Below are 18,347 nucleotides of genomic sequence, written 5' to 3' on the forward strand. Positions count from 1 at the left end.
AGAGGACTGCAAGGCGATCCAACCCTGACTGCTCTTTAGAAGGCCAGATCCTGAAGATGAAACTCAAGATACTTTGGCCACCTAATGAGAAGGACTCCCTGGAGAAGAAGAGCCTAATTATTATTATTATTATTATTATTATTATTATTATTATTATTATTTATTATTTATTAGATTTGTATGCCGCCCCTCTCCGCAGACTTGGGGCGGCTCACAACAATGATAAAAAACAAATATATATTGACAAATCTAATAATTAAAATCTAAGATAACAATTGTACATTTAAAAATCTAAAAGCAAGGAACCCCAATATAAAAACATACATACAGTCATATCATGCACTAGAACTACATAGGCAGGGGGAGATGTCTCAGTTCCCCCACGCTTGACGACAGAGGTGGGTTTTAAGGAGTTTACGAAAGGCAAGGAGGGTGGGGGCAATTCTAATCTCCAGGGGGGGAGTTGATTCCAGAGGGCCGGGGCTGCCACAGAGAAGGCTCTTCCCCTGGGCCCTGCCAAACGACATTGTTTTGTTGACGGGACACGGAGAAGGCCCACTCTGTGGGACCTAACCGGTCGCTGGGATTCGTGCGGCAGAAGGCAGTCTCGTAGATACCCTGGTCGGGTGCCATGAAGGGCTTTATAGGTGATAACCAACACTTTGAATTGTGACCGGAAACTGATCGGCAACCAATGCAGACTGCGGAGTGTTGGTGTTACGTGGGCATTTTTGGGAAAGCCCATGATTGCTCTCGCAGCTGCATTCTGCACGATCTGAAGTTTCCGAACACTTTACAAAGGTAGCCCCATGTAGAGAGCATTACAGTAGTCGAGCCTTGAGGTGATGAGGGCATGAGTGACTGTGAGCAGTGACTCCCGGTCCAAATAGGGCCGCAACTGGTGCCTGGCTTGGGAATACTGGGAACGATGGAGGGCAAAAGAAGAAGGGGACGACAGAGAAGGAGGTGGCTGGATGCAGTCACTGAAGCAGCCGGCGTGAGATTAAATGGACTCCAGAGGATGGTAGAGGACAGGAAGGCCTGGAGGAACGTTGTCCATGGGGTTGCGATGGGTCGGACATGACTTTGCAACTAATAACCTCATTCGGGGCAGAGGGGATCCTTACCTTGATGGAGTTGAACGTTGCCACTGTGTGTACCATCATTCGTGCAGCCTGGAGACAGAAAGGGAATTGAAAACAAAAATTACTTTAAAAAAAAAGGTTCCATTACATGACTGCACAAAAACAGTTAACTAAAGACGTGTCCTCTTCCCTTTCCAGGCCCTGTTATTTTCAAAGGAAATTTACCTTCCAAGGAGAGGCTGTCTTGGAATCTGTTTCATCCTGTTTGGAAGAATTATCGTGGTGGGATGGGAGAGAGAGAAAAGAACTTCAGAGCTCGCCAACAGAAGACAAAAATTATTTTTCAACATCATGCATGAAAAAAATCCTCCGTTTCTCCTTTCAGGGTCTTTAAACTGAGGTTGGTTCCAAGGGATTTTTCAAATAAATGTAAGCGAGGTTATGCTTCTCCCTTGGCATTTTGAACATTTTAAGGCAGTGTATACGGATAAAGAAGGGAAGATATTAAGAGGAAGGACTCTTTAGATCAATCTCTTATTTTTCCTCCTCTTTATATGTCAGGCCTGGCCTTGGATCTTCAACATTCCTTTCTCGGAGTCAAGGTCACACTGCCTTGCACCTGGAGGAGGTGTGTCTGGGAGGCATTTCCAGTTGGGATGGTGCATTGATTGGACCATGTGATTGTTAGCACTATGTACATAACTAGTTGGGTTTGGCAATATATAACACAAACCAGCTACCGTGTATCCCCGAAAATAAGACAGCGTTGGATGTGTTTTAAATCTGATTGATGCAGCGTTTTGGGATGCAATTTATGGACAGCAGTGTGTTATTCTTGACAAATGTCTCTTTTTCTTTTATGTACGCTGAGAGCATATGCTCCAAGACAAATTCCTTGTGTGTCCAATCACACTTGGCCAATAAAATTCTATTCTATTCTATATGTTCTGTTTGGGAATGCTGAGAAACGAAATGTCTCCTATGTCTTACTTTTGGGGGATGCCTTATATTAGGCAATTGTACGAAATCTCTCCTATGTTTTACTTTCAGGGGTGACTTATTTTCGGAGAAACAGGGTATGTATGCTTACATGTAATTAGAACACTATTGCTTTAAGAGGTAGTGTTACGGGTTGCCATAAGAGGGAGCCAGAGGTGTGATTCACTCGGTTATTCTCTGCTGTCTCTGTTTTGTCTTTGTAACTATGCTGTAGTAAGAACTGTGTGTTCAAATGATGGCTTATGTACTTGTAAGCTGGACAAGTTAGGCTTATAGTATTGTATATGTATAGAGAGTTATTGACTGAAGTAATTGTGTATGACTAGGATTGTTCTTGACTAAGATATTTGCCAAAGTAAATAATATTTTACATACTGAATATATCTGGATTGTATTACTGAATTATTACTTGTATCTCTGGACTATCAGCTGGATATCTGCAAAATCTCCACATTTCTCTGTGTATATTTGACTACTAAGAGATTACTCTGCATGCTCCTTAACACTTAACAGTGATAGGCATGTGGGTGCTGGGGCAGAGGTTTGGGACTTTCTTTGGGGTGGGGAAAACCTGGAAGCTTTCAGATTCAGGTTTTCCCAGATGTGCCAATAATGACATGTCTAATAAAATGGAACTTTGAGGGAACTCAAGCCTCCGAGATTTCTTTCGTCAAGGGTGTGTGTGTGTTACAAGGAAACCTGACACCTTATTGCTTTTCCAGATCCCAATTTCCTCCCTTTCAAAAGCCACATTTGAAGACTTACCCGTGGCATCATTCCATAGACTTCCTAAAAAAAAGAAGAAAAAGAAGATGACACAATTATTTCTGGATGAAAGAATCTACATTCTGTACAAAATCAGAAGTTTTTAAAAATAGAACATTTTTTTAAAAAAACCGAGATAAGTCATGCTATTCTTTTTTTTTAAAGAAAAAAGATGTTTTCTCCGAAACATTAAAAGAGGCAAACTTGTAATTCAACATCTCTGGGTTGCCTAAAATAATAACAGATATACTGACAGAGCAGAAACTGTAGAGCAGCTTTAACATACCTGCCAGTAAGAGATGGAAAAGTTAAAGAAAATAAAAGAAAATCCAGTCTAAAGCTTCCGTGTGTGGTGCAAAATTAATATGGTAATTTAGTGTTCCTGGTGCTTTTAATGGAGGGTTTCCACTGAAAACATGGAAAAGCCACTGACTTCTGCATTTTCCTTTTTTTAGATGGGAAGATCCAGAGATGGCACCCTAAGAATCTCAAATGAAGACCTGCTAGTTAGTAGATCACAGGAGATCTCTGGAGGAAACTACATCAGAAATAGTGCAGGACGGTTTTCCTAGAACCTATGGCATGCATGCCACACATGGTACGCGGAGCTATATGTGAGGCACTACCTGATGTCATCTCCAGCACACCAGCTTATTATTATTATTATTATTATTATTATTATTATTATTATTATTATTATTATTATTTAGATTTGTATGCCGCCCCTCTCCGTAGACTCGGGGCGGCTCACAACAATAACAAACAGAATGTAAGAACAAATCTAATAATTTAAAAAACACTAAAAACCCCATTATTAAAAGCAAGCATACACACAAACATACCATGTATAAACTGTATAGGCCCGGGGGAGATATCTCAGTTCTCCCATGCCTGACGGCAGAGATGGGTCTTAAGAACTTTACGAAAGGCAAGGAGGGTGGGGGCAGTTCTGATCTCCGGGGTGAGCTGGTTCCAGGGGGTCGAGGCCGCCATAGAGAAGGCTCTTCTCCTGGGTCCCGCCAAACGACATTGTTTAGTTGACAGGACCCGGAGAAGGCCCACTCTGTGGGACCTAACCAGTCGCTGGGATTCGTGCGGCAGAAGGCGGTCTCAGAGATGTTCTGGTCTTGTTACCTGTAGGCAGCTGCACCAACTTTCTTCTTCCCGGCGGCGGCAACAGCGGCGGCTTCCCTTCGAGGAGCAACAGCGCCGGGCACGTCACGTGATGAAGGGAAGCCGCTGGAGCCATCTCAGCAGTTGCCGCCGCTCCAGCAGCTTTCCTTCATTACGTGACGTTCCCAGCGCTGTTGCTACTCGAAGGGAAGCCGCTGCCGTTGCCGCCGCCAGGAAGGAAAAAGTTGGTGCAGCTGCCTACAGGTAACAAGGCGAAGCATTGAGGAAAGGAGCCCCCCGAAGCTGCCGGGATTGCAGCCGCCCCCACTGTTCCTGCAGCTTGGAGCGCTTAGACCAGAGGTCTTCAAACTTGGCAACTTTAAGACTTGTGGACTTCAACTCCCAGAATTCTCCAGTTGCTATGCTGTGCTATGCTAGCTAGAGAATTCTGGGAGTTGAAGTCCACAAGTCTTAAAGTTGCCAAGTTTGGGGACCCCTGGCTTAGACTATAGAGCTCCTCAGATTTTGTATAGGAAATAAAGAAAGTAGATTTAATTGGTTCCCAGCGAGTCAACAGGGGCTGGGAACCAATTAAATCCATTTCCATTATTTCTTAGGGGATAAATTCATTTGGTACTCGACCAAATCGGTTCTTGACCACACTTCTGGAATGAATTGTGGTCGAGAACCGAGGTACCACTGTATTAGCTGAATATCTGCCCTCTCCACATTTTCTTCTGTGCAGGGGTAGTTACTCAACACCTAATAAAAACCACCTGCAAATACTGGGCAGGATACTCCGAAGAACCCAAACCTTACCTGTTGTTGCACTGCTTGAACCTCCTCAGCGATGAGACCTTCTGATTCCAAGTCGTTGGCCACCTTGTTGATATCCTTCAGGCGGGACTCGTTTGCTTTCAGATCCTGGGTGGAGTGAAGAAACACTTGATGGGTGAGAGAAGAATGAGGCCGTCATCAAACTGGAACAGGATCGGATGGCTCCATTTCACAGAAGAGGTGGAAGGCTCTCCAGGATGAGAGAGCCAATGAATGCATTCGTTCATGACAGGCTGGGTTAAATGTGTAATATTGGGGATGGAGTTACTCCTTCAAAATGCCAGAAGGCAAGAAGAGTTACGGAAGAAAAAGCCTTCTCGGGAGTAAGGCTTGGAGATGATTGGACATAAAAGTGGAGCACATGGACGTGCTCGTTGGTTGGCTTAATTCTGGTCGGTGTAACTGAGCAGCTCCTTTCTGACTGTGTTCTGTTTGGCCTCGCAAAGCTCCTTGCCAATTTGGTCTTTGGCAGCATGTCAAGAGAGATAAAGGCTGGTGCTTATCAGCTTTCTTCCCAAGGACTGTGGCAGACTTCTGTTGGACTACCCCAATTCCCTTAAAATAAGACATCCTCTGTTAATAAGCCCAATCAGGTTTTTGAGTGCATGGCAATAAGGCCAAGCTCTAATTTAAGAGTTTTAAAAAATATATAAGACAGGGTCTTATTTTCGGGGAAACATGGTAATTAACACCCTTTGGGACTTATTATGGCTGGGAATGAACACAATTCACAGCCATTGAAATAAAATAAATGTTTTTTTAAATCTATCTATCTATCTATCTATCTATCTATCTATCATCTATCTATCTATCTATCTATCTATCATCTATCTATCTATCTATCTATCTATCTATCTATCTATCTATCTATCTATCTATCTATCTATCTATCTATCTAATTTGACTTCTATGCTGCCTAGTCCCGAAGGACTCAGGGCAGCTTACAACAATGTAAATTGCAAAACAATAAAAAGAAGTCAAGAAAAAACAGTCTAAATTCTAAAACCCTAATTAAAACTCATAAAAACAACTCAACAACACATGTACTTGCTGTTCATATAGATTCATACACGTGGTCATGCTAGTGGTTGATTTGGGGTTCCCAGGTCTGCTGGCATAGCCAGGTCTTCGTGGCCTTACGGAAAGCCAGCAGGGTGGGGGGCAATACGGATATTGGGAGGGGTGAAGGTTGATTCGATAGAGCCGGGGCAGCAACAGAGAAGGCCCTCCCCCACAGTCCTGCCAACCTGCATTGCTTAGCTGATGGGTCCTGGAGGAAGCCAACTCTGTGTGCTCTAATTGGTCTATGGCAGTGTTTTTCAACCAGTGTGCCGTGGCACACTAGTGTGCCGCGAGACATGGTCAGGTGTGCCTCGAAGCTCAGAGAGAAAGAAAACAATAGAAAGAAAGCAAGAGAAAGAGAGAAAGAAAGAGCAAGAGAGAAAGAAAGCAAGAGAAAGAGAGAAAGAAAGAGCAAGAGAGAAAGAGAACAAGAGAGAAAGAAAGCAAGAGAGAGAGAGAGAGGGAGGGAGGGAAGGTGGGAGAGAGAAAGACATAGAGGGAGGGAGAAAGAGAGAAAAAGAGAGGAAAGAAGGAAGAGAGAAAAAAAGAGGAAGGGAGAGAAATAGAGCGAAAGGGAGGAAGAGAGATAATTTTTTTGTCCAAACTTTTTTTAGCCCCCCCCCCCCCCCCAAAATGTGCCCCATGGTTTTGTAAATGTAAAAAACGTGCCGCGGCTCAAAAAAGGTTGAAAATCACTGGTCTATGGGAAGTATGTGTGGCAGGAGACGGTCCCGTTTTATGATTTATCAGGTAGCCTCGGTCAGAACAGCCACCTGGCCCTTCGTCACCCACCTTCTGGAAGTCGTCGAACCTCTTCTGCAGCACCTCCACCTGTTCGAGGTCAGCCCCCACCTCCTCGTTGGCCAGGGCAGCCTCCTTCTCGTGAATCCACTGCTGCAGCTCGTTGGCCTCCCGGAACAGCATGAATTTCTTACAGCTTTTCTCCAGCATGTCTTTACGCTTGTCTCCCAGTTCCAGGAGGGAGTGGTACCTGCAGGGCAGTGGGGAGGAAGCAGACGAGAAGGCCCAGTCAGAAGAGTCACCGGAGCAGGTTGGCAGCATCACAACCAGCCCATCTCCAGAGGCTTTTGGGGCAACGGGCACGAAAGGCTCCTTGGGAGCAGAGAACCGCTGCCTTAGAAGCGCTCTACGGACAATCACAGCAGACCCAACAACAGCAAGCAGACTGCGGCGGAGAGAAAAAAAGGATGGTCGTTACAGCCCCAGACTCCTTCACCCTCGGGGCTCCGCAGCCCTAACCAGATGGGCTCCAGATGTGGCAGGTTGTGTAACGGGGGGGGGGAGGAATTCAGAGCATTTGTATTCCCTGGAGAGCAGGCAGGCCGGGGGAAGTTACAAAAATTATACAGTGTTCCCTCGATTTTCGCGGGTTCAAACTTCGCGAATAGCCTATACCACGGTTTTTCAAAACATATTAATTAAAAATTACTTTGCGGGTTTTTTTCCTATACCACGGTTTTTCCCACCCAATGATGTCATACGTCATCGCCAAACTAATAATTTTTGCAAATAAATAACCAAAAAAATAATGATTGTTAATAAATAATTATGTTTATAAATATCAGGATCACTAAGTGTCGTATTCAATGGTGAGTATACCAATAATATTGGTGAGTAAATGGTTGCTAAGGGAATGGGAAATGGTAATTTAGGGGTTAAAGTGTTAAGGGAAGGCTTGTGATACTGTCCATAGCCAAAAATGGTGTATTTACTTCCGCATCTCTACTTCGCTGAAATTCGACTTTCGCGGGTGGTCTCGGAACGTATCCCCCGCGGAAATCGAGGGAACACTGTACAGGTAATCCGTGATTTGCAACAATTCATTTAGTGACCGTTCAAACTTACAGCGGCACGGGGGCAGGTGGGAGGAAAGTGATTTAAGGACCATTTTTCACACAACCATTGCAGCATCACCGTGGTCTGGAGATCAAAATTCAGATGCTTGGCAATCAGCTCAGATTTATGACGGTTGCAGTGTCCTGGGGTTATGTGATCCCCTTTTACGACTAAGGGAAGACGCCAGATTTACTTAACAACGCTCATCAACTAGGCAAGTCACGTCACAAAAATGGGACAGCGTTCACTTCATTGTCTCTCTGAGCGATGTAAATTTTTGGGCTCAGTTGTGACTGCACATCAAGGATTACCTGGTATTCCCTAGAGCAGTGTTTTTCAACCAGTGTGCCGCGGCACACTAGTGTGCCGTGAGACATGGTCAGGTGTGCCTCGAAGCTCAGAGAGAGAAAGAAAACAAGAGAGAGAGAAACAAAGAGAGAAAGAAAGAGAGAGAAAGCAAGCAAGAGAGAGAGAGAAAGAAAACAGAGAGAAAGAAAGAGAGAGAGAAAGCAAGAGAGGGAAAAAGAAAGAGAACGAGAGAGAGAGAAAGAAAGAAAGGAAGGAAGAGAGAAAGACAACGAGAAAGAAAAAGAAAGAGAGAGAGAGAGAAAGACATAGAGGGAGGTAGGGAGGGAGAGAGAGAGAAAGAGAGCAAAAAAGAGGAAGGAAGGAAGAGAGAAAGAAAGAGGGAAGGAGAGAGAGAGAAAAAAGAGAAAGAGAGAGAAAGAGGGAGGGAGAGAGAGAGAAATGGAGCGAAAGGGAGGAAGAGAGAGAGAGAGAATTTTTTTGTCCAAACTTTTTTTAGCCGCCCCCCCCCCATCCCCACTCAATGTGCCCCATGGTTTTGTAAATGTAAAAAATGTGCCACAGCTCAAAAAAGGTTGAAAATCACTGCCCTAGAGCACACCTGGAGAGCATCACGCTGGGAGAAGGTAGCCCACATCTAAAAGAACCGGCGTCAATGATCCAAAATTGGGTCTCCAAACTGCCGCGGTTTAGCAGGGAATCATCTCTCTCGCTCCAGCTGCAGCTCTGCCCCCACGAAAGAGGCTGTTGAGCCTCTCAAATGCCTATGACAGTGATGGCGAACCTATGGCACGGGTGCCACAGGGAGCATGCGGAGCCATATCTGCTGGCACACGAGCTGTTGCCCCAGCTCAGCTCCAATGTTCACTGCTGTGAGGCGCCCCGAGTCTGCAGAGAGGGGCGGCATACAAATCTAATAAATAATAATAATAATAATGTGCATGTGTGTACTGGCCAGTTGAATTTTGGCTCGCACAAAGGCTCCGGGAGGGCGTCTTTGGCTTCTAGAGAACCTCCCGGGGGGGGCGGGGGCATTTTTATCCTTCCCCAGCTCCAGGGAAGCCTTTGGAGCCTGGGGAGTGCGAAACACGAGCCTACTGGGCCCACCAGAAGTTGGGAAACAGTCCGTTTCCGGCCTCTGGAGGGTGGGGGAACCTATTTCCAACCTCCCCAGGCATTGAATTATGGGTGTGGGCACTCGTGCATGCACGATAGTGCACGATATTTTAATTTAATTTATTTGACTTCTATGCCGCCAATCCCATGGGACTCAGGGAGGCTTACAACACCACCACCAAACTTATACAAATGTCCGTACATATACCATATTATTGAGACATCCACGATACATTTCTATCCAAAATATCATAAACAAATATCCTGCTTCCCTTCTGAATTTCATACTAGTCTCCTCCTTCTATCTCCCTCACCCTTCTTCCTCCCTCTCTACCTCTTTCCTACTTCCCTCCTCTCTCTCTCCCCTTCCTTTCTACTTCCTCTTTCTCCCTCTTATCTGTCCCTGAGTACCTCTCGTCATAATCCATTTCATGGTTAGCAGACTAGAAATTCAAAAACCCTTAAGTCCATTCCAATGTCGGAACTATTTCTTAAACTTATATCATTTCTTTTATGTATAGTTATATATTTAATATATTCTACCAGATATATCTCATGTTGTTCAATTGCCTGGGTCTACCACCTGTAATTTTCAACTTTTTTCCAAGTTAGCCAGCTTAACTTCCAAAAATGTTCATTACCTCTTGTACCACTTAATTTAAGCCATATTGTTCTCTCTCTTCAACGGATATCTCTACTTATCATTTTTTAATTCTATCATTTTTAAATGACCTTCTTATGTCTTTTCTCCTTTCACATCTCTCTTCCAACTTTCTTACTTAAACTTTTTTTAAAATAGAAACATAGAAACATAGAAGTCTGACGGCAGAAAAAGACCTCATGGTCCATCTAGTCTGCCCTTATACTATTTTCTGTATTTTATCTTAGGATGGATATATGTTTATCCCAGGCATGTTTAAATTCAGTTACTGTGGATTTATCTACCACGTCTGCTGGAAGTTTGTTCCAAGGATCTACTACTCTTTCAGTGAAATAATATTTTCTCATGTTGCTTTTGATCTTTCCCCCAACTAACTTCAGATTGTGTCCCCTTGTTCTTGTGTTCACTTTCCTATTAAAAACACTTCCCTCCTGAACCTTATTTAACCCTTTAATATATTTAAATGTTTCAATCATGTCCCCCCTTTTCCTTCTGTCCTCCAGACTATACAGATTGAGTTCATGAAGTCTTTCCTGATACGTTTTATGCTTAAGACCTTCCACCATTCTTGTAGCCCGTCTTTGGACCCGTTCAATTTTGTCAATATCTTTTTGTAGGTGAGGTCTCCAGAACTGAACACAGTATTCCATTTTGACTCATTCTCTATATTTAAACAAATACAATTCTTATCCTTACTATTCCTTTACAGAGCTTCGGTGGCGCAAAGTGCAGCACTGCAAGCTACTTCTGCCGATCACCGGCTGCCTGCAGTTTGACAGATCGAATCTCAGTAGGCTTAAGGTTGACTCAGCCTTCCATCCTTCCAAGGTTGGTCAAATGAGGACCCAGATTGGTGGGGGCAACATGCTGACTCTCTGTAAACCACTTAAGAGAGGGCTGTAAAGCACTGTGAAGTGGTATATAAGACTAAGTACTTTTGCTATCTTCCTTCCTTCCTTTCCTTCCCTTCCTTCTTTCCCAGTGATTAGAATACAAGATTGCAGGCTAACTCTGCCCACTGCCATCAGTTCAATCTTGACTGTCTCCAGGCTGCCTTAGCCTTCCATCCTTCCAAGGTCAGTGGAATGAAGACCCAGATTGTTAGAGGCAAAAGGCTGATTCAGTAAACTGCTTAGAGAGAGCTGTAAAGCACCGGGAAGTGATATATAAGACTAAGTACTATTGCTATCTTCCTTCCTTCCTTCCTTCCTTCCTTTCCTTTCCTCTCCTTCCCTCCTTCCCAGTGATAAGAATGCAGGATTGCAGACTAACTCTGCCATTCCCATCAGTTAGATCTTGACTGTCTCAAGGTTGACCCAACCTTCCATCCTTCCAAGGTCGGTCAAATGAGGACCCAGATTGTTGGGGGCAACATGTTTACTCTCTGTAAACCGTGTAGAGAGGGCTGTAAAGCACTGTGAAGCGGTATATAAGTCTAAATGCTAATGCTATTCCATCCATTGGTTTTCCCCACTATGAAAAATCCAACTTATTGATTATATAACCTCATATAAAGATCTAGTAGTAGGATTCACTATTAAAATCTCATATCATTCCAACAGCAGCCGAACGCTCCTAAGAGGGAGCAACCCCAGACAGGCAGAGAAGAGAGACAGACAGCGGCTACGTGAGAGACACAGCGTGGTGTAATGACGGCTAGGCCTACTCACAGTTCTTCCACCTGTTTCATACGCAGAGATACACTGCCAATCTCCTTAGTAAGGAAAGTCCTGCACAGATGAGAGAGAGAGGGAGCACAGCAGAAATAAAAGCATGCACAAAATTAGTCTGATTAACAAAAAACGAAGGGAAGGGTGCTGGTCCAACAGAAATACACAAAAGGGTTCTTGGGGCAAATGACGGAAGGAACGAGAGGGACAGTTCAAGTGGGAAGGAACAGGGGTGGGTGGGTGCGATATACACACACGCACATAGACAGACACACAAACAAAAAAACGGAGTATGATTAAAGAGACCTGATTGTAACAGTTCAGTTCCCATTCAGTCAACAGAAGACAGGGCATGGTTTAAAACAGTGATGGCGAACCTATGGCACGGGTGCCACAGGTGGCACGAGGAGCCCTATCTGCTGGCACACGAGCCGTTGCCCTAGCTCAGTGATTTTCAACCTTTTTTGAGCCACGGCACATTTTTTACATTTACAAAATCCTGGGGCACACCACCAACCAAAATGACACAAAATGACGCCCTAAGACACTCTCCTCTCTTTTTCTATCCCTGTCTCCTCCCCACCCTTGTGTGTGTGTGTGTATACACACTCTTGAACCAATTCCAAAAACAGGTGAGGGCCAGTGTTCCCTCTAATTTTTTTTTGGGGGGGGGGCGGAAAAGTATAGTGTGTGAGCGGCAGTCCCTTCGGGACTGGGCGGCACAGAAATAATAAATAAACAAACAAACAAACAAACAAACAAATAAAAAACCCACCCTGTTTTGCCTCAGAGAATTTCAAAATAAAATACTGTACTGTGTGCCTATAACAGTGAGCTCATAATAGGGCAACTCTATCAATATCAAAATGCCACTTAAATAGTTGAGCTAGTTTCAAACTAGATTTTGATTTTCTTTCTCTCTTCCTTACTCCCATTCTTTTTCTTTCTCTTTTCCTTCCTCTCTTTTTTCTATCTGTTTCTCTCTCTTCCTCTCTCTCTCCTTCCCTCTCACTCTTTCCCTCTCGGCTTCTGGGCAGGTTTGGAAAACTCTGAGTTGATGATGAGTTTTAAGTGAGCGATTGCTCACTGCTCAGCTTAGAGGGAACTATGGTGAGGGCTGGGTTTTTTCTCTTATTCTTTGGCTTCTTTTTATCATATGCTTTAAATCAAGAGTCACTTCTCTCTCTCTTTTGTTTCTCTCTCTTTCCTCTCATTCTCTGTCTCAATCATTTTCTCACTTCCCTTTTTTCCTCCCCTTTTTGCTCATTTCTCTCTCTCTCTCCCTTCTTCTCCTTTTTTCTTTCTCTCTCTCTTGCTTTCTTTCTCTCTCACTCTTGCTTTCTCTCTCTTTCTCTCTTTTCTTTATCTCGATTTCTCTTTCTCTTTCTCTCTCTCTTTCTTTCTCTCTCTTTCTCTCTCTCTTTCTATCTCTCTCTCTCTCTCTCACTCTCACTCTCAGCAAAAAGTTGCGAGACCGGAATCTGAGCTTCCTTCTTCGTGGCACACCTGACCATGTCTCGCGGCACACTGGTTGAAAAACACTGCCCTAGCTCAGCTCCAATGTGTATGTGTGTGATGGCCAGCTGATTTTTGGCTCGCACAGAGGCTCTGGGAGGGCGTTTTTGGCTTCCAGAAAGCTTTTGGGGGAAGGGGGAGGGCGTTTTTACTGTCTCCCGGCTCTAGGGAAGCCTTTGGAGTCTGGGGAGGGCGAAACACGAGCCTACTGGGCCCACCAGAAATTGGGAAACAGTCCATATCCGGCCTCCAGAGGGTCCTCCAGGGGGTGGGGGAAGCTGTTTTCACCCTCCCCAGGCATTGAATTATGGGTGTAGGCACTCCCGCATGTGTGATAGTGGACGCCCATGCTCTTTCGGCACGTGGGGGGGGAAAAGGTTTGCCATCACTGGTTTAAAACAAAAATCACAAAATTGGCTAACGAGGACAAGAAGCAGCTGAGTCTCAGGTTAGGAAGGAAAAAGATTTTTAAAAAATAAAAGAGGGACACGGGTGGATTTTCAACGGAACTGATTGTGGGAAAGAAGCAAGAGGCAGCCATAGAAACTAGGGACGCTGGTTTAAAAACCCTTCTCGAGCAGCTTTGGGTCGATTCCTAAACCTGGTGAGGCCGAGTCTTACTGGTGGTCAATCTGTTCCTGGCGCAAGGCGATGCTGCCCTGTTCGTCTAAGAGATTTTCGCGTGAGGTAGACTGCGCCGGGTCCAGCTTCTTCACGTAAGCCGCCGGCACGAAACCCTGACGGTCATTCACTTCCACTTTCCACCAATCCTGCAGAGGGAGGGAGAAAAAATCATAATAAAATACAAAGGGGGCAAAAATGGGGAAGGAAAGGGAAAAAAGGAATCGGCTTTGGTTGTTGTCACTGTCTCACTTTTGCACCACACGCGTGTGCGCACTTGCACGCACACACCCAAAATGTAGGAGGGAAGGAAGGAAGGAAGGAAGGAAGGGGGAGGGAGGGAAGGAAGGAAGGAAGGAGGGAGGGAGGGAAGGAAGGAAGGAAGAAGGGAGAGAAGGAAGGAAAGAAGGGAAGGAAGGAGGGAGGGAAGGAAGGAAGAAGGGAGAGAAGGAAGGAAGGAGGGAGGGAAGGAAGGAAGGAAAGAAGGAAGAAAGGAAAGGAGGGAGGCAGGGAAGGAAGAAGGGTGAGAAGGAAGGAAAGAAAGAAGGAAGAAAGGAAAGGAGGGAGGGAAGGAAGAAGGGAGAGAATGAATGAATGAATGAAGAAAGAAAGAAAGAAAGAAAGAAAGAAAGAAAGAAAGAAAGAAAGAAAATAGCAGGAACCAACGAAGGAGAATATTTATAGCTCAGTGTTGAAATGAAGGGTTCTTGGTGCCCTTTGAGCATGATGGTTTTCTTGCAGACCTTTCATGACCCAACTATGTAATGTCATTGGAGCTAGAAGGCAGTGGGTGTTTGTGGAGAGGAGGAGGAGGAGGATGACAACTGTGGGGTCCTTGGTGGGCTTGCTTGTTTCCTTGCAAACGTTTCATGACCCTAACTAGGTAACATCATCAGTGATAGAAGGGAGTTGGGTTGGTAGGACGAGGAGGAGGACTGTGGGGTCCTTGGTGATCTCTTGCTTTTTGCAGAGGGTTCAATACCCAATTAGGCAACATCATCAGTGCTAGGAGGGGGTGGGGTTTGGATAGAGGAGGAGGAGGAGGAGGAGGAGGAGGAGGAGGAGGAGGAGGAAGAAGAGAATGACTGTGGGGGTCCTTGGTGCTCTCTGAGCTTGGTGGTTTTCTTGCAGACGTTTCAGGACCCAACTAGGCAGCATCATCAGTGCTAGCCTACTAGTCTACCACAGTACTATAGCACTGATGATGTTACCTAGTTGGGTCCTGAAACGTCTGCAAGAAAGCAAGAAAGCTCAGAGAGCACCAAATACCCCACAGTCCCTCCCCTCCCTTTGTCCTTCCTCCTTCTTCCTCTTTCATCCCTCCTCTTGCTCCTCCTCCCTTCTACCGGTAATTCTGATGATGTTACCTAGTCAGGTCATGGAACCTCTTCAAGGAAACCAGCAAAGCTCAGAGAGCACCAAGGGCCCCACAGACCTCCTCCTCCTCCTCCTCCTCCCAATCTCACTCCCTGAAGCACTGATGACATTAGCTAGTCGGGTCATGAAACGTCTGTAAGAAAACCACCAAAGCTTAGAGGGCACCAAAGACCCCACAATCCTCCTTCTCCTCGGCCCATGAAATATCGGCCCATGAAATCTCACTCCTTCTAGCACTGATGACATTAGCTAGTCGGGTCATGAAACGTCTGTAAGAAAACCACCAAAGCTCAGAGACACCAAGGACCCCCACAGTTATTCTCTTCCTCCTCCTCTATCCAAACCCCATCCCCTTCTAGCACTGATGATGTTATCTAGTTGGGTCCTGAAACGTCTGCAAGAAAGCAAGCAAGCTCAGAGAGCACCAAGGACGCCTCCTAAGCTGGAATGTCTTGAAGGTTCTGTGGCTGGTTCAGAATTTCATTGGGGTCCGTGTTTACCTTGTTGGTGCTGTTTAGGAGGGTCAGAATGTCCCCCTTCTTCATGGTGACCTCGCGAGGACTTTTCTCCTGGTAGTCGTAGAGGGCCAAGACCAGCTCTTTGCCCGTTTCGTCATCCGTAGGCGCCACTTGTTGCTGGAAAAGAGAAACGGTTCCTTGGACTAAGGATGGATCCTTGGACTTCAGAGCGCCCTGAGATGAGCGCCCGGTTCTCCCGGTGGCTGCAGCTATTAGTCAGTCCAGAACTAGATCTTAAGTCAGGGGCACACAACGGGGAGTCTTAGCGCAACACTTTCGAAGTGCACGCAGTTTTAATAATAATAATTATTATTATTATTATTATTATTATTATTATTATTATTATTATTATTTATTAGACTTGTATGCCGCCCCTCTCCGAAGACTTGGAGCGGCTCACAACAAATACAGAAATACAAATCTAATATTAAAAACAATTATAAAAAACCCATTATAAAACAGTCATACAATCCAAACAAACCATACATGAAATGGAACAGCTAGGGGTATGTCCATTTTCCCAAGTGACCAGATTTTAAGATTGGGAAAGAGAGACACCATTGAGGGGGAGAGGGGGGGGGCTAAAAAAAAGTTTACCCAAAAAAATTCTCTCTCTCTCGTCCTCCCTTCCTTTCCCTCTCTTTTACTCACCCTTCCTTTTTCTCTCTATTAACAGGCACCATATAAGCACCACACACACAACAGCCCAAAGCCCACACTCCACTGGAGAGAAATTCCCTGAAGGTGGGCTCCAGTACGAATCCAGAAACTCGGAAGACGGAAAAAATTCAGATCCCAGTGACCAACCCAGATTGGACCATCACGAGACATCTGCATCGCTCGTCCTTACCCGACAAGCCTGGGCCTGCTCCTTCAGGGCCTGGACACTACTGCCGTAGGCGGAGAGATCAGACATCAGAGCTTCGTGCTTCTTGAGAAGAGCCTGAAAGGAGGAGAGAAAAAAGATCCATCTTTAGACCTCTCTCAGGTGTCACTACATTTTTGGGACTATAAGACGCGCCTAAATTTAGAAGAGGGAAAACAACAAAAAGATTTTGGCCTCCATGCGCCACATTTCCAGTTCTTTTCCTGCCCATTTTCGAGGCCTCTCCCGGCCTGTTTTTGAGGCTTTTTTTCAGCCCGTTTTGAGGTTTCTTTGGCTGTTGTTTTCTGGGGGGGGAAAAAACCAGGCTGAAAAAAGTCTTGAAAAGGGCCGAAAAGCCTAAAAATGGGCCCAAACCCCCTCAAAAATGCGCCCAAACCCACTCAAAAATGCACCAAACCTCCCCTCAAATACAGTGATACCTCGTCTTACAAACGCCTCATCATACAAACTTTTCGAGATACAAACCCGGGGTTTAAGATTTTTTTGCCTCTTCTTACAAACTATTTTCATCTTACAAACCCACGACTGCCGCTGGGATGCCCCACCTCCGGACTTCTGTTGCCAACGAAGCACCTGTTTTTTGCGCTGCTGGGATTTCCCTGAGGCTCCCCTCCATGGGAAACCCCACCTCCGGACTTCTATGTTTTTGTGATACTGCAGGGGAATCCCAGCAGGGGAATCCCAGCAGGGCAAAAACGGGCGCTTCGCTGGCAATGGAAGTCCGGGGGTGGGGTTTCCCAGCGAGGGGAGCCTCAGTGAAATCGTAGCATCGCAAAAACACAGAGGTCTGGAGGTGGGGTTTCGAGGACTTCAGTGTTTTTGCAATGCTGCGATTTCACGGATACTCCCTTCGCTGGGAAACCCCACCTCTGGACTTCCGTTGCCAGGGAAGTGCTCCTTTTTGCGATGCTGGGATTCCCCTGCTGGGATTCCCCTACAGCATCGCAAAAACACAGAAGTCCAGAGGTGGGGTTTCCCATGGAGGGGAGCCTCAAGGGAATCCCAGCAGCGCAAAAACAGGCGCTTCGGCTGGCAAAAGGGGTGAATTTTGGGCTTGCACGCATTAATCGCTTTTCCATTGATTCCTATGGGAAACATTGTTTCGTCTTACAAACCTTTCACCTTAAGAACCTTGTTTTGGAACCAATTAAGTTTGTAAGACAAGGTATCGCTGTATAGGCAAAAAAGGGGGCTTCAAAAACGGGACGAAGAAAGGCCTGAAAATGGGGCGCGCGGAGGCCAAAAATGGCCGTTGGGTGGACGGGGCTTCGACAACATTCAGTCCATAAAACGCACAGACATTTTAACCCCTTTTTGGGAGACAAAAAAAGTGTGCCTTATAGTCCGAAAAATACAGCATACAGACCAGGCCGGAAGGTCTCATGCGAGATCTTCACACCATGTCTGGTTTTGATGAGAAGGAACAATGGGACGCACCTCAGCGGAGTCCTCGTCCTTTCCGTGGTCTGTGCTGCCCACAATGGGCTCCTTCTCCCGCATCCAAGACTCGGCCTCATTGGCGTCGGCGAAGTACTGTTGGGCCTGCAAAGAGTCTTCCAAATCTTGCCGGCGCTGTGAAGCCTTCCCTTTCAAGGTTTCCCACTTCTGGTTGAGGTCGTTCAGTTTGGCTTTCACATCCTCCGCGGCAAAATGTCCTAATAATAATAATAATAATTTATTAGATTTGTATGTCGCCCCTCTCCGAAGACTTGGGGCGGCTCACAATATAACAACAGTGCAATATAACTGCTGTACAAATCCAATATTGAAAAATTTTAAAAGCTAATTTATAATTAAATAAGTAATATGTTTCTATGTTTCTGGAGCTTCTATGTTTCTATGTAACATATGTTTCTATGTAACATATATTTCTATGTTTCATATCTGGAGCTGGTTCCAGAGGGCCGGGGGCCCCACAGAGAAGGCTCTCCCCCTACGTCCCACCAAACGATATTGTCT

At 45.4% G+C, this 18,347-nt stretch overlaps 1 protein-coding gene across 4 annotated transcripts in view; it reads right to left on the reverse strand.

Annotated features, from left to right (window-relative positions):
* Window positions 1-18,347, reverse strand: part of SPTAN1 (spectrin alpha, non-erythrocytic 1) — a 119,176-nt gene that overhangs the window by 55,654 nt on the left and 45,175 nt on the right. For 2 of the 4 annotated variants that reach the window (XM_070758860.1, XM_070758859.1), the window contains exons 19-28: window positions 17,826-18,043; window positions 16,353-16,445; window positions 15,485-15,619; window positions 13,608-13,756; window positions 11,472-11,531; window positions 6,654-6,852; window positions 4,782-4,886; window positions 2,850-2,873; window positions 1,311-1,346; window positions 1,128-1,175 (exon numbers count right to left, since the gene is read on the reverse strand). In XM_070758860.1, coding sequence (XP_070614961.1) covers window positions 1,128-1,175; window positions 1,311-1,346; window positions 2,850-2,873; window positions 4,782-4,886; window positions 6,654-6,852; window positions 11,472-11,531; window positions 13,608-13,756; window positions 15,485-15,619; window positions 16,353-16,445; window positions 17,826-18,043 — 1,067 coding nt within the window. The remainder of the gene's footprint in view (window positions 1-1,127; window positions 1,176-1,310; window positions 1,347-2,849; window positions 2,874-4,781; window positions 4,887-6,653; window positions 6,853-11,471; window positions 11,532-13,607; window positions 13,757-15,484; window positions 15,620-16,352; window positions 16,446-17,825; window positions 18,044-18,347) is intronic. The other 2 variants (XM_070758862.1, XM_070758861.1) reach the window with 1 other exon arrangement.

This window comes from Erythrolamprus reginae, chromosome 8, assembly GCF_031021105.1.
Source record: "Erythrolamprus reginae isolate rEryReg1 chromosome 8, rEryReg1.hap1, whole genome shotgun sequence".
In the NCBI taxonomy this organism is placed as follows: Eukaryota; Metazoa; Chordata; class Lepidosauria; order Squamata; family Dipsadidae; genus Erythrolamprus; species Erythrolamprus reginae.